The following is a 23,133-nucleotide window of genomic DNA, read 5'->3' as shown; positions in this document are numbered from 1 at the left end:
GTAATATTGGGCTAAGCCAGGCAGAAAGTCTGGCCCTGAGAAATGTCTCTCAAATGAAGCAACTAGAGCAAAATAAGAGGGGAAAGAGGAAGCCCATGGAAAGAAGATGATCAGTAGAGAAAGGGAGGAGAGCTGGCAGGAGAGAGGGGCAAAGGGAGAATGTAGGATGAAACTGACTGAGTAATGTTTGTGTATGAATAGACCACACAGAATCTGACATTTCTATATTTCCTTAAAGCACCAATTATGAAAAAATGAATGAAGAGAAGTAAGACCACCAGAGCAGAGGAAGGGGAACAGGGGAGGAAGAAGAGGAGACAAAGAGACATCACCATGTGGAACAAATCAAATTCCATGCATGTGTGATTGTGTCAGCATGAACCCCATTAATATGTAACTAACTAAACACAACAGGGAAAAGTGAATGCCCTGATTATGAAAAGGCTAAAGGATTTGGTAGATATTTCAATATGGTTAGTCCACAGTGAGATACCTCCTGGCCCCGTTGAGGATGGCTGTGATCTACCTCAGAACATCACACGTGCTGTGAGGGGTGTGCAGAAGGAGAAACCCTGCTGCTCTCATGGTAGGAAGGAAATCACCACAGCCATTGTGGGGAGCAGGTGGGAGGTCTCTCAAAGCTGGCACTAGAGTGGCCATGGGGCCCAGCAACGCCGATGCTGGAAGTAAGCTGAAAGGGATGAACTCAGGATGTCACTGGTGTCTGCCTCCCATGTCGACTTGCAGCACTATTCAGTACAGCCAGGATGTTAAATCAACCTGAATGTCCCTGGTTAGACAAATGGAAACGAAAAAGAGCCGTGAAGTCCTTTCATCGGGATCAATCCCCGGGAAGGAACTGGAGAACATTTTATTACGGGAAATGACACAGAATGACAAGCAACACGGCCTCAAGTGGAGTCTAAACAAACAGATGCATTGAAAGCTGAAAGCATGATCGTGGATATTTGATACTAGGGAGAAAGTGGTGTACTCTGTGGGTACAAGGTTATTGTCTGATACCAGGAATATGTTCTGTTGTTCTACAGAAAAGAGAGTACATACAGTTAACCACATGCATCGTGCTTCTCCACATAATCAGAAAAGGGGAAGTTCATTATAGTTATTATAAAGAGACAATAAAATTGGATGTGCATGGGGCTAGGTTGTAGCTTAGTGGTAGAGCACTTGTCTAGCACACGTGAGGCACTAGGTTTGATCCTCAGCATCACATAAAAATAAATAAATAAAAATAAAGGTATTGTGTCCATTTTATTTATTTAAAAATTAAAAATATTTTTAAATAAATAAACAAATGGAAGTGCATGGATATGCTAATTACCCTGAACTGATCACTATCCAATATATGCACACAGCATATTATCACACAATTTCTCATAAATATATACAAATATTGTGTTAATAGAAACAATCAAAAATGAATTTTAAATGATTCCTTCGACCTACTTCTCCAACCTTCCTTTCTGTTTCTTCAGATCTATGTAATTCACCTCTTTATCTATGCAACTTACATAATACAATGATAGGGAAGAGAAGAGATATAAAATTCTGGAGTGAATTATGGGACACTCAGTACCCACCTCTCTGTGTATTATAAAGATTAACTCAGAATATAACTGAAGTTCCAGCAGATGGCACCATAATATACTTTGGATCATGCAGTACAAGTTTAGTAAATTCTGCATTAGTAAATATAAACATGTTGATTTCCAAAGAGCAGATTTTTGTTAGACAACTGTCTTTACCACTTTTCACACACTAGAAAGCAACAAAAAATGCGGTCGTTCAGAATGATGATTAGCATTTTCACTGGGAACAAACAGAAGCAGCATTTGTGTCTATATAATGGATCTGCGTGGAAGGACCCTGCACAGTACCTGCTTTCTCTAGCTTAGTGTTGCTGACAATGAATGCAGGGGGAAGAACATTGCCACCAACAGGGAAGTTCTTAAAGAAGCCAACTCATGGTGTCACTCCAAGTCTGCAGAATTGCAATGCCTTAGAGAAGGCTGAGGACACCAAGTGATCGACAAGCACGAGGAAGTTACCGAGGCAAGACTTGCCCAAGTGGTCTCAGCCCAGAGTTCCAACTAGGATCCCATGGCCAGTTGTAGGGAATGTATTTCCACTGTCACCACTGTGAATACAATCTATTTATCTGGGTTGAAGCATCAGTGGCGTTTGAATTAACTGTCGGTTTTGAATTAAGATGAGTCCACAGTCAACCATGAGGGTTCTGACCGTGCTTATAGAGCTGAGTTTCGTGTCCATTCCATACGGAGGCAACAGGCTCTGCCTAGTTGCATTAGGGCAGGGCAGGGCCACCCACATTCCCATTACTGTAGCAAAAGTTCATATTTTGGAGGCAGGAAGGAGCTCCCATTTTGGTCTCCATGCAGATGCTCATTGTTCTTGAACCTCTGCTGTGACAAAGGACAGGGGAGTTAGGCCTTATCTGTTTGGGAGACCCTTGTGCCCGAGGGTGTGGTGGGATAGGTGAAGGGGGATTGCAGATGCTTTTAAAGGCAGATTCTCAAGAGGAAGGTAGGAATTGTCAAGGTAATCCTGCCTGAGAAGGAAACTTACAACAGGAGGAGGAAGAGATGGCAGCCTCTCAGGTAGGAAGTCCCAGGACAAGGGCCCTGTCCATTTACCTCCTGAAACAATATGTATTCAAAACTCTCAAATTTTTGCTTCTGATGCCCTTACCCAATGCGTCTATATCCAATGACTTCTTTTTATTTTTCTTTGTATTACAGTCAAGGTTACTCTTGGCATGCTAGGCAAGGCTGTACCAACGGCCTACCTGCCAACCCAAGGTTGACCCTTAACATTTTTCCCATAGCCATCAAAGCCAGCTCTCCATTCTATCTTCATCGGGATCTTTTGTTTGGGACAAATCCCGACCATGACTTCATGAGCTGTGATATTGCCAATGTTCCAGTTGTGACAGATGAAGATGGACACATGCTGACACTCACGTCCTACTGGCAATGGAGTCTAGCCCTCAGGATCAGTGAGGAAGGAGCAAGCAGGTCCCAGGGGTGCTCTATCAGCTGTTTGCAGTCCAGGATGTGGGAAATGCACATGGAAACAGAATGGCCTTCGTACAAACCTTTTACAAATCTACTGGGCAGTACCACCTAACGCTGAAGAGATTTACACACCTCCTCACCACTTCCTCCACACCACTCCCTCCACACCACTCCCTCCTCACCACTCCCTCCACACCACTCCCTCCACACCTCTCCCTCCACACCACTCCCTCCACACCACTCCCTCCACACCTCTCCCTCCACACCACTCCCTCCACACCACTCACTCCTCACCACTCCCTCCACACCACTCCCTCCACACCTCTCCCTCCACACCACTCCCTCCACACCACTCCCTCCACACCACTCCCTCCACACCTCTCCCTCCACACCACTCCCTCCACACCTCTCCCTCCACACCTCTCCCTCCACACCACTCCCTCCACACCTCTCCCTCCACACCTCTCCCTCCACACCACTCCCTCCACACCTCTCCCTCCACACCACTCCCTCCACACCACTCCCTCCACACCACTCCCTCCACACCTCTCCCTCCACACCACTCCCTCCACACCTCTCCCTCCACACCTCTCCCTCCACACCACTCCCTCCACACCTCTCCCTCCACACCTCTCCCTCCACACCACTCCCTCCACACCTCTCCCTCCACACCACTCCCTCCACACCTCTCCCTCCACACCACTCCCTCCACACCACTCCCTCCACACCACTCCCTCCACACCACTCCCTCCACACCACTCCCTCCACACCTCTCCCTCCACACCTCTCCCTCCACACCTCTCCCTCCACACCACTCCCTCCACACCTCTCCCTCCACACCTCTCCCTCCACACCACTCCCTCCACACCTCTCCCTCCACACCACTCCCTCCACACCTCTCCCTCCACACCTCTCCCTCCACACCTCTCCCTCCACACCTCTCCCTCCACACCTCTCCCTCCACACCACTCCCTCCACACCACTCCCTCCACACCTCTCCCTCCACACCTCTCCCTCCACACCTCTCCCTCCACACCTCTCCCTCCACACCTCTCCCTCCACACCACTCCCTCCACACCTCTCCCTCCACACCACTCCCTCCACACCTCTCCCTCCACACCTCTCCCTCCACACCACTCCCTCCACACCTCTCCCTCCACACCTCTCCCTCCACACCTCTCCCTCCACACCTCTCCCTCCACACCTCTCCCTCCACACCACTCCCTCCACACCTCTCCCTCCACACCTCTCCCTCCACACCTCTCCCTCCACACCACTCCCTCCACACCACTCCCTCCACACCACTCCCTCCACACCACTCCCTCCACACCTCTCCCTCCACACCACTCCCTCCACACCTCTCCCTCCACACCTCTCCCTCCACACCTCTCCCTCCACACCTCTCCCTCCACACCTCTCCCTCCACACCTCTCCCTCCACACCACTCCCTCCACACCACTCCCTCCACACCTCTCCCTCCACACCTCTCCCTCCACACCACTCCCTCCACACCACTCCCTCCACACCACTCCCTCCACACCTCTCCCTCCACACCACTCCCTCCACACCACTCCCTCCACACCACTCCCTCCACACCACTCCCTCCACACCTCTCCCTCCACACCACTCCCTCCACACCACTCCCTCCACACCTCTCCCTCCACACCACTCCCTCCACACCTCTCCCTCCACACCACTCCCTCCACACCTCTCCCTCCACACCACTCCCTCCACACCTCTCCCTCCACACCTCTCCCTCCACACCTCTCCCTCCACACCTCTCCCTCCACACCACTCCCTCCACACCACTCCCTCCACACCACTCCCTCCACACCACTCCCTCCACACCTCTCCCTCCACACCACTCCCTCCACACCTCTCCCTCCACACCACTCCCTCCACACCTCTCCCTCCACACCTCTCCCTCCACACCTCTCCCTCCACACCTCTCCCTCCACACCACTCCCTCCACACCACTCCCTCCACACCTCTCCCTCCACACCACTCCCTCCACACCTCTCCCTCCACACCTCTCCCTCCACACCTCTCCCTCCACACCTCTCCCTCCACACCACTCCCTCCACACCACTCCCTCCACACCTCTCCCTCCACACCTCTCCCTCCACACCACTCCCTCCACACCTCTCCCTCCACACCTCTCCCTCCACACCACTCCCTCCACACCTCTCCCTCCACACCTCTCCCTCCACACCACTCCCTCCACACCTCTCCCTCCACACCACTCCCTCCACACCACTCCCTCCACACCACTCCCTCCACACCTCTCCCTCCACACCACTCCCTCCACACCACTTCCTCCACACCACTCCCTCCTCACCTCTCCCTCCACACCTCTCCCTCCACACCACTCCCTCCACACCTCTCCCTCCACACCACTCCCTCCACACCACTTCCTCCACATCATTCCCTCCACACCACTTCCTCAGTATATATGTGTTCCAGGTTCATCCATGTGTCACCAAAAAGCTTTCTAGAATTCACACGCCCAGCATTCTTCCTGGCAGCCCACTGAAAACACTCACCTGTGCATCTGTAGTGGGCAGTTAGGTCAATGAAGCTGACATAAACACTGGCACTCAGTGCTGTAAAAGGACCCACAATTCCATTTAAAAACACACATGAATTTAAAACAACCTATAAAACATAAATCCACCAGAAATATTTCCTGGTTTATAAGAATTGCATAAATTACAGAGTTTACAGTGCTCTTAGTTGATAGATGTCAGAATACTGCTCATCACTGAGGAGAGTCAACAGAGAATCCTGAGGCGAAATCTGTGGGCAGAACATGTCCTGATTTCTTCTAGAAAGACTCTATGGAGTTGTGTCCAGTTTTTAAAATTCCATTGTGCTGTCTAGCAATGACCTGTTCATGGGCCTTTAAATAACTTTACCAAACTAGGATTTATTTAATATGGAAGGAAGGAAAGTGATTTATTGTTATATTTTCCATAAGTATCAAACTACTTGAAACTGTGATCAGTGTCTTAAAATAAGCTGTCATTTCTAGGTGAAACATGAAAATGTAATAAATGCACAACTTCCACAGAAAACGACTGAAAAGAAGGATTCTGTTTGGATTATTATGAAGTATGTTAAGATAGAAAAGGACAATAGATCAGGAATCATGAAGGGAAACAGTAAGTTGATGAATCTAGTTCCAGATGTTTCCACTGTTTACTCAACAAAACAGACAAAGGCCATGCTATTGAGAACAAATGTTTCTCTACATATAGAAGCAGCATTTGTGTCTATATAATGGGTCTGGGTGGAAGGACCCTGCACAGTATCTGCTTTCTCTAGGTTAGTGTTGCTGACAATGAATGCAAGGGGAAGAACATCGCCATCAACAGGGAAGTTCTTAAAGAAGCCAACCCACATTTCTGTACATATAGAAGCAGCATAATAATTAAAGAAATATAAACTACTGACCATAACCATACCGATATATACATGACATAAAATGTAGGACAGAATAGGAATTCATTCCTGTCATTAATATTATTTTTTTTTGTTTTGACATGCAATTTTCCCAAATTACAGCTTCAAGGTAATACACATAACCAGACAGATGGTCACAGAGACACACATACACACACATAGAGGAACACACTCATAACCATCTATGTGTGTACAGTGACAATTTTTATGTTCTGATTTGTCATAAACCATTCAGCTCTAGGGAGATGAGTCAATAACCAGCAAGACATTGTACAGGGGCACACATGTCACGTGTTCCTGAGGACACTAGGGGACGTTCTACTCCAGCAGAGCCTAGACACATTGGTGTCTCTGCTCATGAGAATAAAGGGGCTGAGAGCAGGAAAAGATGCATTGGTTAAGGCAGAGAGGTGCACCAGCAGCTCACTCACATTACCAGAAACACCCCACCAAATGTGCATGGTGAAAGAGAGAGTGTAGAGAGACATAAAGGTGCTCACAAGGAGAAGGACTGTTTCAGTAGCTCTGGACTCTGGGGAGGACCTGGGGGAGGGACGGATGCCATGGAGGTGCTGGAACCTCTGCTTGTGCCTGTACAGGATGAGAACCATGGAGCCACTGGCCCAGGGCATGATCCCCAAACACAGCACATCAGGGAAGGACAGCAAGGCTGAATTTATGGCATAAACATTTCTCTCATAATTACCATCAGAACAGTATCCAAATTTTTTTCTCTGTGTCATATTAATGTCAGCCCTATTCGCAGTCACATGCACAGGGACAATGATATTGACCAGCAGGTGGAGGATCCAGCACAGGAACACAGAGGTGCCAGTGTACCTGGGGGCTTTCACTTGGAGCTCTGCCCACCTGGAGTCCCTGGGGCTGATGGTGATGGCCTGGAAGACACTCAAGAGGCAGGTGCTGCTGAAGGACATACCCCTGCCCACCCTGTGAACATAGAAAACAAGTTTGCATCCAAGATCACTGAAGAAATGTCTAAAGCCAAGAGCTGCCATGGTCTGTGGGACTCCCCTGAAGAGCAGGAAAAGGGAGTTGGCTACAGTCAGGTGCCTAATAATCCAATCTGTGCATCTTAACCTACACCCAGAGCAGAGGGAGGAGGAGAGGAGACAGGAATTCCCCAGGATTCCAACCACAGTCTGGCTCAAGAAGACCACACCCAGGGTCAGATCCCCAGAGGCCATTCTGCCAGTTCCCACAGACGATATTGATCTTCAGATCCCAGGATCCTGCATGAGGACAAGAGGTAAGGGCTTCATTGAAAGGGTCATCTAAAGTCCAGTGCCTCTGCTTACTATTAGGATCAGAACATTTAGGAACATGTTCACATTTAGGAACATGTACTTTAAGGTGTTTCTGTTATTAAGAGAATTCCAACATTAGAATGTCAGTCATAAAGTGTATAGAAATGTATTAAAGCTATTCTAGGAGCAGACATATGTAACCTATTTATTCTTTAGAATTCTTTACATTCTGTGAGGCCACCACAACTGTTATCAAAATGAGGACAATTTAAGGACATCTGACTTTTTTTCAATTCCATTTGGTTAGTACTACAGGGAATCGAACCTTCCTGTGTCAATTCCAAACAGTGCATTTAACCCACATTGCCCTACTGTCCAGGCTAGTTAACCGAGTTCCTCCACTTTTCCAGGTATGCATTTAATCAGTCCTTAACAACCTGTCCTTATGTTTTACACCACATGTAAGTAACTTTATAATTTTCAGCTAGTTACCACTCACATAGAAGTAATTTTACCCAGCCATTATAATAAATTAAAAGATGATGATGAAAGTCAGATGCACTGATTATAATATGAATTTGGAAGAAGCTGTGCCAGGATCAGGGTGGCTTAAATCAAAATTATTTGTTTAATATATTATCCCCACATCAAGACTGTTGTGATAGACTCATTTCCTTTTATTACATTAAAAAAATGGAAAGAGCCCCTAGCACAGGATTTATTAAACTTCTGACACCACACACTTAACTACAACACGTGAAACAATAGTACTTGAATGGGCAGGGCAGAAATTCAGTTTGCCAGATTTTCTTCTTACAGACATTAATCAATGTATGTTTTACAGGAAACAACTGCTCATATAATGAGATACAGGGGAAATACTAATGCAAGACAATTATGGAAAATTATAAAACATGGAATCATGTGCATTTTACCTATTAAAATGGTAGACTTGGGGGTCTACATTTATTTCCAAATGACAGATAATTATGTGTATTTGCTAAAATGAAATGTTCTGATCTATTTATATATGGGAGAAAGTGTTGATAAGTGAATTAACATATCTATAAGCTCATGAACTAATCTTCTTGGGAAATTGTTAAGGTGAAATTAAAATTTCATAAATCAAGGAAACTCATAACAAGAACTATCAAGGTCTGACAACTGCCATGTGACACTATCATAAGTCACCTGTTCATTCCACACTGTCTCCTGAACCTCAGGAATAAGGACTGTCTCACCATGACCAACAGCCCCTCAGGTCCCCAGTGCAGATGCAGTTACTCAGCACCTCCTACAGCAGAGTTGAGGAAGCATTTCTACTCCAGCCAGCAAAATTCAATGCACAGAAACTGCACGGGACTACACAATTCTTGCAGGCTTATCCTGCTATACATTGTAAGAATAGAGGTTATATAAGTACACACATAGTTACTCTAAAAGTCATATGGATAATTGATATAAAAGCTGGCTGAAGGAGCTGGGGTTGTGGCTCAGTGGTAGATTGCTCACCTGGTATGCATGAGGCACTGGTTTCGATCCTCAATACCACATAAAAATAAGATAAAGATATTGTGTCCACCTAAAACTAAAAATAAATTTTAAAAAAGCAGGCTGAAGAGCAGATTGATTTTAGAATTTCATTCTTTAAGCAATTGACACTCAAGTTTCAGTATCACGTGGATTAACAACAAAAGTATTTTTCACTGATGGGGACACTAATTTCAATTGAGGGCACCAGAAATTGGTGGGGGTCTGCTGCTCTCACCTCCCCACACTAGCTCAGCTCAGGACTCAGGAATTTCTACTCCTGAGTGGCTTTGGCACTGGAGCACGTCCAAACTCTAAGATCCCCTTTATCCAACACCTCACTTACCTAGACTCCAACGTGCCTCCTTCCCTCACACATTCTGTCAGGCTCCAGTAGCAAATTCCCCCCTTCCTCCAACCTGCTGACTGGTGAGCACACCCAGTGGTCCTGACAGGCAGGGCTGTGTGGGTGGAGGCAGCCAGACCCTGAGATATGGCTTTGTGACTGTGTGACCTCACCTCCCTGCAGAGCTGCAATGATCATGTCACCTGTCATGGCAGGGACCCTGTAGCTGGGGACGCTGAGATCATCAGAAAACTTTTTGCCCAGTGTAATTACCAAAACAAGCCCCTAGCTCCTACCTGGCATCTCCCAAGAGACTTGGCAGTGTCTGGGGAGGTTCCTTTCCTTGATGCCTGGACACAGACAGTGGAGCACATACAGCAAGCAGGAATTCTGCAGTGTCCATCCATGGATGACTGGAAAAAGAAAATGAGCATGCATACCTCCCCAGGAATACTACTCAGCCACAAAAAGGAATGAAACATTGTCATTTGTGACAACATGGAAGAGTCCTGGAGTCATTGTATTAAGTAAAAATTGAGAAACTTAAAACACAGTTACAGCATGTTCTCACTTACATTTTAAGCCATATGGCTTAGCATGCACACAGTCAAAAAGTGGTAACCAGAGGTCAGGAAGGGTAGGGAGGGGCAGAAAGAGAGCAGATGCTCCACAGGTACAGGGACACAGTCATATTGGAGGAATCACTTCCAATCTTCTGGAGCAATATAGGGTGATGTAGTCCACAACTAATTGTATATATTTCAGAACAGCTATTAGACAGGATTCTGAATGTTTCAACACAAATGATCAATGTGAAGTGCAAAAGATTTAACAATTACCCTGAAGTGAACCTACACATTGTATACACATGTGAAAATATCACATCATACCCACAAAAATATTTAATATCAAAAAGTGTGTTTGTAGAAAAATTGCATATACTGTTATACGTAGATATACATTAGATAGTTTGGCATTGATAGATACATGGCTGCCATCTCAAGAAAGCACTCACAGAAACTTAGTGGCCAGAACTCTAAGAAATAAATATATAAGCATAATTTATGTTCTTATCTATTAGGCATTGCACCTATTTGTTCCCCAACAGGCATGTGATGGTATTTGAGATGGGAGAACAGAGGGAAACTTCAATCAGAGATGCTGAAGATCTTCTCCCCTTCTTGGCCCTCAAGGACACAGCAAGAAGGCCACCAAGCACCACTAAGCACTCTCAAAAAGGCGGTGACCAGACCTTGATATTGGTTGTCTCAGACGCCAGAGTGGTAAGAAGTAAATCACATCGTTCAAGCTCCCAGTATTGTTATAGCCCCTGGGCAGATTGAGGCAGGTTGATTCTGTATCAGAAGAAACTATTAGAAACTTCCTTTCCCTTAAATCTGCAGTTTCCACATTAGGAATTCTTGATAATTTTATTATTATTTTGTTATTTTTCAAATGAAACCTCTTTTCCATACTATCTTGTAATTCATTAAAACATATGGAGCTGGGCACCATCATCATCATCTTTAGTAGGGGCAACTCCAACCCTGGGACATGGCTGGGGCCTAGAAGGAATATCAAGGTACCTACAGTCCCCCAACACCCACACACACACAACCACCAACCTGGAAAAGCCCTTGCAGCTAAGTGGCCAGCCCTTAGCTCTCAAAGCCTGGTCCTGATCTGCCCGATCCAGATCAGCACTCGCAACAGGTGCACAGGCCTCACACTGCAGCCCACAGGACCTCTGGATAGAGAGGTTCCTGATTGGGAAGTAGAAAGGGAAGGGGCAAGAGAAATACAGTTTAGAGACTAAATTAGAGACCAGGAATTGTGGGACCTACAGGTAATATAAGGGGCTAAGACAAGGTGTCCCCATCACATGAGTGAGCCCCAAGGAGATACATGGGGACGGATAAGTGCTAGGCCCCACCTCCAAGACCAACCCTCCCACACTAATAACCTTTACCATCCTGAGGGTGGAGATACCAGCAAACCCCAGTCAACCCCACCTACCAGATGAGAAAGGAAGCGAGGAAGATACTGAACTCCAACAGAAACAATTGCTCATTTTTCCTTGAAGATTTTTTCTTCTTCTTCCTTTTTCCCCTCTCTCTTTCCCCACCCTCACATCCCAAACATTTGTGAAACCAAGTACTTTTTATACATTAGGCTACTGAGGACTGCAATGTCTGGATAGTGTGTATTACAGTCTTGTTGCATAGTCTATTATCTTTTATTGTTACATTTTTTCCTTTTTCTTTTTTTTTTTTTTTTTGGTTGTGTGTTTTTTGTAATATATTCCCGCTGTCTGTCTCACCAGAATGTCCTTCTGTCTTTCTCCTGCTACCAGCCAACTTCTTTTGATTTCTCATTCATGCCTTCTAAGATCTAATACCTCTATATCCTCACTTCCTACCATCTTAACATCTCATTCTACACAACCTGGTTTTCTCTTTGTCACCATTAGAAATTTGTAGACCCTTTGACAAACCTACTGTTTATATTATATGTAATAATTGAACAAACCATTTCTGTCTATTGTGACAAAACTGTAAATGCCTTAATAGGAGCTATTTGGTTTAAGGCTGCATACTGTTTGCATTGGGATCTGTTGATATTGATCTTCCCCTTAAAGGAAAGTTATCAGAGACCTGCAGGGACACTATAAGTCTATAGCGTAGAAACCGTAACACCTCAGGTCTGCACTGCTAGAAGGGAATACACATGAACAACATGAAAAAACAAGGGAAGAAAGTGCCCCCAAACAAACCAAGATACTACACGATTAGAATCCATTGTCAGCACAGCAGAAGAAATGTCAGAGAAGGAGCTCAGGATGTACACCATTAAAATGTCTGCAAAGGAAAGGATGATATAAGAAAGCAATCACGAGCAACAAAAATCACTCTGATAAAGAGCTTCATGAGAAAATACAGGAAGCAAAAGATTACTTTAATAAAAAGAGACTCTGAAAAAAAAAGAAATCTTTGAAATGAAGGAATAAACTAATTAAAAACTCAATAGAAAGCATCACCAACAGACCAGATCACTTGAAAGACAGAGCCTCAGACAGATACAACCAAAGGAAAGAACAATCTATTGAATGAAATAACATCAGAAAATTTCCCAAACATGAAGAACAAACTGGAAAATCCAATAAAAGTGGCTTACAGGATATTGAATGTACAAAATCACAGATCTACACCAAGGCACATTGTCATGAAAATGCCTAGAATATAGAATAAGGATAGAATTTAAAGACTGTGAGAGAAAGGGATCAGATTTGTGTATAGGGAGAACAATTCAGATCTCAGCAGATTTCTCAACACAGACCCTCAGAGCTAGAAGGTCTGGGACCAACGTACAACAAATTCTGAAAGAAAATGATGCCAACCAAGAATCTTATATCCAGAAAAAGTATGCTTTAGATTTGATGATGAAATAAAAACTTCCATGATGAACAAAAGTTAAAAGAATTTACAACTAGAAAGCCTGCAGTCCAGAGGAGGAAATGAAAAACAACAACGAAAATCTGCAAAGGAGGAACTACACTAAAGGAAAAGTCATTTGAAGTAGAAACAAAGTCAACTTAAAAACAAAAATGACGGGGAATACAAACCATGTCTCAATAATAACCCTGAATGTTAATGCCTAAACTCATCAATCAAAAGACATAGACTGGCAGATTGGATTTTACAAAAAGATCCAACAATATGCTGCCTTCAAGAGTCATCTCATAGGAAAACGCATCCATAGACTGAAAGTGAAAGGTTAGGATAAAAACATACCACGCACATGGACTGTGTAAACAAGCAGGGGTTTCCATCCTCATAACAGATGAAGCAGACTTCAAGCCAAAGTTAGTCAGCAGGGATGAAGGTCATTTCAGATTGCTTATGGGAACCTACCTCAGCAAGACATAGCAATGCCCCAAACAATGGGGCATCTACGTACATCAAACAAACTCTTAACTTCAAGAATCAAATAGCCCACAACACAATACTGGGTGACCTTAACACACCTCTTTCACCACTGGATAGATCTTCCAAACAAAAACTAAACAAAAAACAACTATAGAACTCAATAATACAATCAATAATGTATACTTAGCAGACATATATAAAATATTTCATCCATCAATGAATGAATACACCTTCCTCTCATCAGCACATGGATCATTCTCTTAAAATACACCATATGTTATCCCACAAAGCAACTCTTAGCAAATACAAAAAAATAAAGATACTACCCTACATTCTGTTGGATCATAATGGAATGAAGTTAGAAATCAATGATAAAATTTTTAAAAATAAAAACTACTCCAACACCTGGAGACCAAACGATATGATATTAAATGAGCAATGGATGGCAGAAGACGTGAGAGCACAGATTTTAAAATTCCTAGAGGTAAATGAGAACACTGATAAGACATATCAAAATCTCTGGGACACCATGAAGGCAGTGCTAAGACAATAGTTCATTGCATTTAGTTCATTCCTCAAAAGAATAAAAAGGCAATAAATAAACTACCTGACATTTTATCTCAAAGCCCTAGAAAAAGAACAAATCAACACCAAAAGTAGTAGAAGACAGGAAACAATTAAAGTCAGAGTTGAAATCAATGGAATTGAAACAAAAGAAACAACTGAAAAAAAAATTGGCAAAACAAAAAATTGATTCTTTGAAAAAAATTAATAAAATTGATAAGCTCTTATCCATGCTAACAAAGAGAAGGAGAAAGAAAACTCAAACTACTAAAATTTGTAATGAAAAATAAATATCATGACAGACACCATTGAAGTACAAAAGATGATTAGAAACTATTTTGAAATTCTTACTCCAGTAAAATAGAAGATCTTGAAGACATCAACAAGTTTCTAAAGTCATATGATCTACCCAAACTTAATCAGGAGGATATACATAATTTGAACAGATCAATTTCAAGCAAGAAAATAGAAGAGGCCATCAAAAGCCACCAACCAAGAAAAGACCAGGACCAGATAGATTCACAACCAAGTTCTACAAGACCTTCAGAGAAGAATTAATACCAATACTTCTCAAATTATTCCATGGAATAGAAAAAGAGCGAACCCTTCCAAATTTACTTGATAAAGCCAGTATGACCCTGATATCAAAACCAAACAAACACACATCAAGGAAAGAAAACTACAGACCAATATCTCTAATGGACATAGACGCAAAAATTCTCAATGAAATTCTGGCAGATCTCATACAAAAACATATTTAAAAGATAATGCACCACAGTCAAGTGGGGTTCATCCCAGGGATGCAAGGTAGGTTCAACATACAGAAACCAATAAATGTAATTCACATCAATAGACTTAAAGATAAGAATCACAAGATCATCTCAATAGATGCAGAAAAGACATTTGACAAAATACAGCACCCCTTTCATATTCAAAAAAAGTAGAAAATCTAGAGATAGTAGGAACGTACCTCAACATTGCAAAAACCTATCTGTGCTAAGCCCAAGGCCAACATCATTATAAATGGAGAAAAATTGAAAACATTCCCCCTAAAACCTGGAACAAGACAGGGATACCTTCTTTCACCACTTCTATTCAACATAGTTCTTGAAAGTCTAGCCAGAGAAATTAGACACATGAAATAAATGAAAGGGATATGCATAGAAAAAGAAGAATTCAAACCATCACTATTTGCTGACAACAGGACTCTCTACTTAGGGGATCCAAAAAATTCCACCTGAAAACTTCTAGAATTAATAAATGAATTCAGCAAAGTATCAGGATATTAAGTCAACACCCATAAATCAGTAGCATTTCTGTACATCAATGATGGATTCTCTGAAAGAGAAATTAGGAAAACCACTCCACTTATAATAACCTCAAAAAAATAAAATAAAATACTTGGGAATCAACCCAACAAAAGAAGTGAAAGACCTCTGCAATGAAAACTACAGAACACCAAAGAAAGAAATTAAAGAAGAGCATAGAAGATCGAAAGATCTCCCTTGTTCTTGGATAGGAAGAATTAATATAGTTAAAATGACCACACTACCAAAAGCATTATACAGATTTAATGCAATTCCAATCAAAATCCCAATGACATTATAGAAATAGAAAAAGCAATCATGAAATTCATTTGGAAAAATAAGAGACCCAGAATAGTCAAGGTAATCCTTAGCAAGAAGAGTAAAGCAAGAGGCATCACAATACCAGACCTTAAATTATACTAGAGAGCAATAGTAACAAAAACAACATAGTACTGGTACCAAAATACAGATGTAGACCAATAATACAGAATAGAGAACACGGAGAAAAACCCACAAAAATAGTTATCTCATACTAGACAAGGATGCCAGAAACATATATTGGAGAAAAGTTAGTCTCTTCAACAAACGGTGCTGGGAAAACTGGAAATCCATATGTAGCAAAATGAAAGTAAACCTCTATCTCTCACCCTGCACAAAAATCAACTCAAAGTGGATCAAGGACCTAGGAATTAGACCAGAGACTCTGCAACTAATAGTAGAAAAATCAGGCCTAAATCTTCATCATGTTGGCTTAGGACCTGACTTCCTTAATAAGACTCCTATAGCACAAGAAATAAAATCGAGAATGAATAAATGGGATGGATTCAAACTAAAAAGCCTCCTTGTAGCAAAGGAAACGATCAATAACATAAAGAAAGAGCCCATGGAATGGGAGAAAATCTTTACCACACACATCAGGTAGAGCACTGATCTCCAGAATAGACAAAAACTCAACACCAAAACAAATATTAATAATGACCCAATCAATAAACGGGCTAAGGAAATGAGCAGGCACTTCACAGAAGAAGCTATACAATCGATCAACAAACATATAAAAAAGTGCTCTTTATCTCTCACCCTTGGAGAAATGCAAATCAAAACTACTCTAATATTTTATCCCACTCCAGTCAAAATGGCAATTATCAATAATACAAGAAATAATAAGTGTTGGCAAGGATGTGGGGGGAAAGGTACACTCATACATTGCTGGTGGAACTGCAAATTGGTGTGGCCACTATGGAAAACAGTATGGAGATACCTCAGAAAACTTAGAATGGAACAATGATTTGACCCAGCTATCCCACTCCTTAGTCTATACCCAAAGGTCTATACCCAAATCAGCATACCACAGTGTTGCAGCCACCTCAATGTTTATAGCAGCTCAATTCATAATAGCTAAACTGTGGGATCTACCTAGATGCCCTTCAGTGGATGTATGGGTAAAGAAACTGTGAGATATATACACACACACACACACAATTGAATTTTACTGAGTCTTAAAGAAGAATAAAATTATGGTATTGACAGGTAAATAGAGTTGGAGAATATCATGCTACACAAAGTAATCCAGTCCCCAAAAACCAAAGGCCAAATGTTTTTTCTGAAAACTGGATGCTGATCCATATTGCGGGGTGGTCATCAAGGGAAGAATAGAGGAACTTTGGACTGAGCAAAAGGGAAGGAGTGAAGGAGAGTGGGTCTCAAGGGAAAATACGGTCGAATGAGATAAATATTATTACTCTATGTACAGGTATGATTGGACAAATTGTACATGACTCAACATCATGTACAACCAGAGAAATGAAAAGTTTTGTTCCACTTGTTTAAAATATAAAATAAAGGGCTGGGGATGTGGCTCAAGCGGTAGCGCGCTCGCCTGGCATGCGTGCGGCCCGGGTTCGATCCTCAGCACCACATACAAAGATGTTGTGTCCGCCAAATACTAAAAAATAAATATTAAAAAATTTCTCTCTCCCTCTCTCTCCTCTCTCTCACTCTTTAAAAAAAATATAAAAAAAATAAAATAAAATATAAAATAAAATTTTAAATAAATAAATAAGGGCTAGGGATGGGACTCAGGGGTAAAGTTCTCCTGGGTTCAATATCTGTAAAAAAAAAATATATATATATATACACACACACACACACACACACACATACATATATGTAAAATATGTAGTATATATATGTATGTATTTTATTATCATATTTTATTCTCTTAGAATATTCTATTATTTTATTTTTGTAACAATTTTCCCATTTTTTCTTTAGGGGGTGTTTTTGTGTCCGTATGCTCAACAAACACATATGATTTTCCCATTAATATTCTGTGATCCATTTCCATTAGAAATGCTTCCAACAAAGGGCTAAATAGTTTAGAAGAGTCTCATAGTGCTTTACATGATTTCAGTTAAAAAATAACCTGTTTCTCTCTAGATGTTATATAGGGATGCATTTTATGTATATTTCCACAGTTTAGAACAAGGCCAAATCATTACACATATTTTCTGTGGTGGCAAAAAGACACATGACCATTTCTGCTGCTTTCCTAAAGCTGATCCAGGTCCAATTAATTCTCTTTGCTCCTAGAATATTATTGAGTGCATCTGTATTTTATTAAGACCTTTGAATCTTTATGTACATATGATATTGGTATATAGAAATATTTACACAATAGTGGGAAAACAGTATAATCAAACTTACTAATGAACCAGTTTGAAATAGCACAAGTTACCTGCAGGTTTGCATTACTTAGTAGACATACAAGTAATTATGATTGTGTGACACAGTGTGAACCAATGCAGGAAAACACATCTTCCAGACTCAGCAAGGACTTCATTGAAACTCAGAGTCTCATAACCTCCTCTTAGCTCAATTATCATTGTATTTGGGGGAGGGGGAGCATGGGGTACTGGGGATTGAACCCAGGGTCTTATGTTTGCAAGGCAAGCACTATACCAACTGAGCTCTATCCCCAGTTCTATCATTGTCTTTAAAGGAAAATATTACTAGGTGCCAACCACAGCCTCCTGAATATTTAATTAAATTTAGAACAGGTAAGCCATCAATAAGTATACCTACATTATGGGTATTATATTAAAAAAACACATCTGCCTTTGTAAACATATAAACAATAAAAATATATCTAGAAAATAGAAATGAATTCTTTTTTAATTAGAGCTTTGTAGTTATGCATAGTAGTGGGGTTCATCCCAACAAACTCATACATGCATGTAATTCCATTTCTGTTTATGATTCTCCTTTTCCCTCCACTCTCCCATTCTCCTTTCTCTGCTCTACTTGAGTTCCTTTTACTATTTCTGTTACCATAGCTCTATAATATAATTGGAGATCAGGTATTGTGATGCCTCCAGCATCATTCTTCTACCTTTATTGATTTGCATATGATGAGCCAACCTTGCATTCCTAGGATGAAACCTAGTAGATCATGGTATATTATCTTCTTGATGTGTTTTTAAATGTGTTTTGATAATATTTTGTTAAGGATTTTTGCATCTACATTCATCAGGGATATTGGTCTTTAATTTCCTTTCCTTGATCTGTCCTTGTGTAGTTTTAGTATCAGGGTTATACTGGCTTCATAGAATGTGTTTGGGAGTGGTCCCTCCCTTTCAATTTCATGGAATAATTTGAGAGAGACTAGTGTTAGTTCTTCTTTAAAAGTCTGTTAGAATGCAGCTGAGAGGGGCTGGGGATGTGGCTCAATTGGTAGCGTGCTCCCCTGGCATGGGAGTGCCCCGGGTTCGATCCTCAGCATCACATACAAACAAAGATGTTGTGTCTGCCGAAAACTGAAAAACAAATATTAAATTTTTTTCCCTCTCTCTCTCTCTCTCTCTCTCTCTCTCTCTCTTTCTTTCTCTTTCTCTCTATCTCTAAAAAAAATTTAAATAAATAAATAAATAAAACAGATGAAAAAGTACAAAGATTTAAAAAAAAAAAAAAAAGAATGCAGCTGAGAATCCATTTGGTCCTAGGCTTCTCTTCATTAGAAGGCTTTTAGTTACTGTTTCAACTTCATTACATGATATTGTTCTTTTTAGGTTTTTCTATATCATCCTGATTCAATTTGGACAGGTCATGTATGTCTAGAAATTTGTCTGTGTCCCCTAGATTTTACAGTTTCTTGGAATATAAATTTTCAAAAATAGTTCTATAACAATCCTCTGGATTTTAAAAAAGCCTGTGGTTAAATCTCCTTTTTCATCTCTAATTTTATTCATTTGTGTCTTCTCTTTCTTTTGGTTAGTTTGGCTAAGGGTTTTTCAATTTTGTTTATATTTTTGAGGAACCAACTCTTTGTTGCATTGATCCTGTGTAGTTTTTTATTCTCAATTTCATTAATTTCAGGTCTGATATTTAATATTTCCTCTTCTACATATATAGGAATCATATGTTCTTCCCTTTCTTAGGCCTTTTTCAGAGCTTAAGATTAACTATTTAGAATCTACTCTTTAATGTAGGCACTCAGTGCTATAAATTTTGCTGTAAGAACACCTTAAAAATGTCCCACAGATTTTGGTATGTTGTGTCTGCTCTCATTTGGTTCTAACAAGGTCTTGATTTCTTCTCTCATTTCTTGATCCATTCCTTATTTAAAAGATAATTGTTCTTCTGTTTGTTGTTTCTATTAGTTTGTGGTGGTTTTTTTCTGTTAATTTCTAACTTCATTCCATTATGATCTGTTGTTTTAAAAGACAAAAGCATAAAATAATCATAAATCTGTGTTAGTGGATACACAATATAACAAAATAGTTTGTGACATCAATAACATACAATGAGGAATGTAAAAAAAAAAAATGGGCGTTTGTATGGATTGAGATGTTTTGTATAATACCCAAGGTAATCACAAAGAAATAGCCATAGAAGATAAAATGAGAAAGAGATCAGAAAGTGACACTAGAAAAATTAACACAAAAGAAGGCAGTAAGAGAGGAAGCAGAGACAAATAGATACCCTGCATGGCACTTCACTCTGTCCCACAGATAACCAGTTACAATGATCAAGGAGCAGATTGGCTCCACTCGTCTCACCAGCTGTTGACGTTTGAGATTTTAGTCTCAGGGCTACAGGTTTTTTTTTTTCCTCCCAAGCAACAGTGGGAGCAACTTTTTTGAGGGTTCTGCTCACCTCCCAATGGACCCATTGCAAAAATTTAACCCAACCTCCACCCAGGAGTCTTTTCCGATGTCTGAAAATGAAGAAGATTCAGTCTCTCCCTCTTCATGAATCTGCCTCAGTGCCTGACTTACACAAGTGGACTCTCATCCAAAGGTCCGCCCCAATCACTGGACAGGAGTGAGAGGGCCTTACTGGAGATCAGAAGGGGCTTTCCCAACAGGCAGCCAGGAGTCTGGACATTGTTATCTGCAGGAAAGACCGTGTGGCAAGATGGAGGTATCTCCTAAGACTTCAAGAAGAACAAGAAAGAGACAACAATCTTAAGGAAGTTCAGAGTGAATCACAAAGTATACCATTCAAATGTACCTGCAGTTTTTGCATATATCATGGATGGGATCCTTCTGAGAATGCTAGAATAGGGTATGATTATGACACAGAGTCAATACAGGCGTAAAGTGTACTTGTTCTTCATGATGGTAATTTTAGGCACACTTTTCTATACTTATACTGCATACCAAAGATTTTGGTTTTTTTTTGTTTGTTTGTTTGTTTTTGTTTTTTTTTTTTTAGAGAATTTTTTTAATATTTAGTTTTTAATTCTCCGCAGACACAACATCTTTGTTTGTATGTGGTGCTGAGGATCGAACCCGGGCCACACGCATGCCAGGTGAGCGCACAACCGCTTGAGCCACATCCCCAGCCCCCATACCAAAGATTTTGAATAGCTTATGTATGGGTTCTGTGATGTCTTCATTCTTTTGCATCCTTTTTTTTTTTTTTTTTTTTTTGGTGTTAGGGATCCCTTCATGCCTTAATGCCAGTAATTTATAAGGAATCTGAGCAGTTAAAATGTGCATAAATGATTTCAATATACTTTAGTTTTACTTTCCTGTTTGACTCAAAGAAGTACCAATAGGTCTCAAATCTTTCTGTGGATTTTAAAAGCCTGAAATCTGAAGTAAAACTCAGGAACTGGAAGAGATGTAAAGAGAATATTGGATAGTTTGATTAAAGTGTAATAATTAGAGTAGATAATTAGATTTTCTGGTTTTCAAAAATTTGAGTTGCAATAAAAGGAAATTTTGATGTGTTGTTTTAATTTTCAGTAGCAAATAAATGTGTATATAAAGGAACTTCAAAATAAAATGGTCAAGGAGCTAAATTATCGCCTGGGATATCTCAGAACTCAAAGCAAGGACTGTGACAATTCTTTGGGTTGCAAAGCACCTTGAGCCGCCAGTAAGAAAAACGGACATCAAGCAGGGCGCAGTGGCGCGTGCCTGTAATCCCAGCAGCTCCGGAGGCTGAGACAGGAGGACCGCAAGTTCAAAGCCAGCCTCAGCAACAGGGAGGTATGAGGCCACTCAGTGAGACCCTGTCTCTAAATAAAATACAAACTAGGACTGGGGATGTGGCTCAGTGGTTGAGAGAAGAGAAAGAAAGAAGGACGTCACTAGCGTGCCTATCCCTGACAAAGTTGTCACCAGGAAAAAGTGAGGTTGAGGCAGACAGCAGCCCCTCCACCAGCAAGGGTTCCCTGGCGGGAAAAGGGTCCTGCCTTGGCACTAAGGCAGCATCCCCACCTGGGTGGGCTCCGCTGGCATCCGTGGGTGCGCCAAGCATGCTGGAGCAGAGCTCCGCTGGCCTTGGATGGCAGTCCCAGGCTGGTGGCTTCCTTGGCTCTCCTGGGTCCAGCAGGCCACACATGTTGGTAAATTCAAAAGTGGTTGAGCTCAGGCAAACCTGGGCTTAGGTCACCATCTAGCGCTCAGTTGGAAACAGTGACCCTGGGTTAAGGGATAATCTGCAAAGGACCAGGACGCAGACCTTACATTGCGAGCACAGACAAAACAAACTAGACAAGAAGACCTAAGAAATACTTAATTATTCAACTTGAAGACGTAGATCTGCCAGGCCTGCGGCGCCTGTAATCCCTGTGGCAGGAGAGGCTGAGGCAGAAGGGTCCCAAGTTCAAGGCCAGCTTTAGCCACTTAGCAAGACCCGTCTCAAAATGAAAAACAAAAAGAGCTGGGGATGTGGTCCAATGTTAAGCACCCCCTGGGTTCAATCCCTCATATATTTAAAAAAAAAAAAAAAAAAAAAAAAAAAGCAAGAAAAGAAAAGAAAAAATGGGCAAGAGGGCTGGGGATTGTGTTCTGTGTTAGAGCGCTTTCCTTGCCTGCCAGAAGCCCTGGGTCCTATTTTCCAATCATACAACAAAAAAAAAGAAAAAGTGGGCCGTAAGCCCAGGAGGGCCCCTGACACGCTGCCCGGGACCTCCATCGCCATGCTGGACACACCTCCCTGAGGTCTCTGGGCTCGGCGCCCCTAGGGCTGCGCCCGGCTGCACGCTGGGGAGAAAGGCGGCCGTTTCCGCTCCCTGGACTCCCGGCTCGGGACTACGTTTCCCAGAGGCCTCCGGGACACGGCCCTGGAGGCCCGGCCGAGTTGCATGTCGGGAGGCCAGGTCGGCTGGCGGGAGTTTGAAACGGGCTGCCTCTGGACCGCCTCCGGAGTGCTCAAACCCCGCGT

At 42.0% G+C, this 23,133-nt stretch overlaps 1 protein-coding gene across 1 annotated transcript; it reads right to left on the bottom strand.

Moving 5' to 3' along the window:
* Positions 1-6,805: 6,805 nt before the first annotated feature.
* Positions 6,806-7,726, bottom strand: LOC143384201 (vomeronasal type-1 receptor 4-like). The gene has a single exon (XM_076839246.2). It carries the CDS (start codon positions 7,724-7,726, stop codon positions 6,806-6,808), a length of 921 nt encoding a protein of 306 aa, XP_076695361.2.
* Positions 7,727-23,133: the final 15,407 nt, after the last annotated feature.

The sequence above is a fragment of the Callospermophilus lateralis genome, chromosome 18, assembly GCF_048772815.1.
Source record: "Callospermophilus lateralis isolate mCalLat2 chromosome 18, mCalLat2.hap1, whole genome shotgun sequence".
NCBI classification, from domain to species: domain Eukaryota; kingdom Metazoa; phylum Chordata; class Mammalia; order Rodentia; family Sciuridae; genus Callospermophilus; species Callospermophilus lateralis.
Note: the sequence above shows the minus strand (reverse complement) of the source record. Positions and strands in the feature narration are given on the sequence as shown.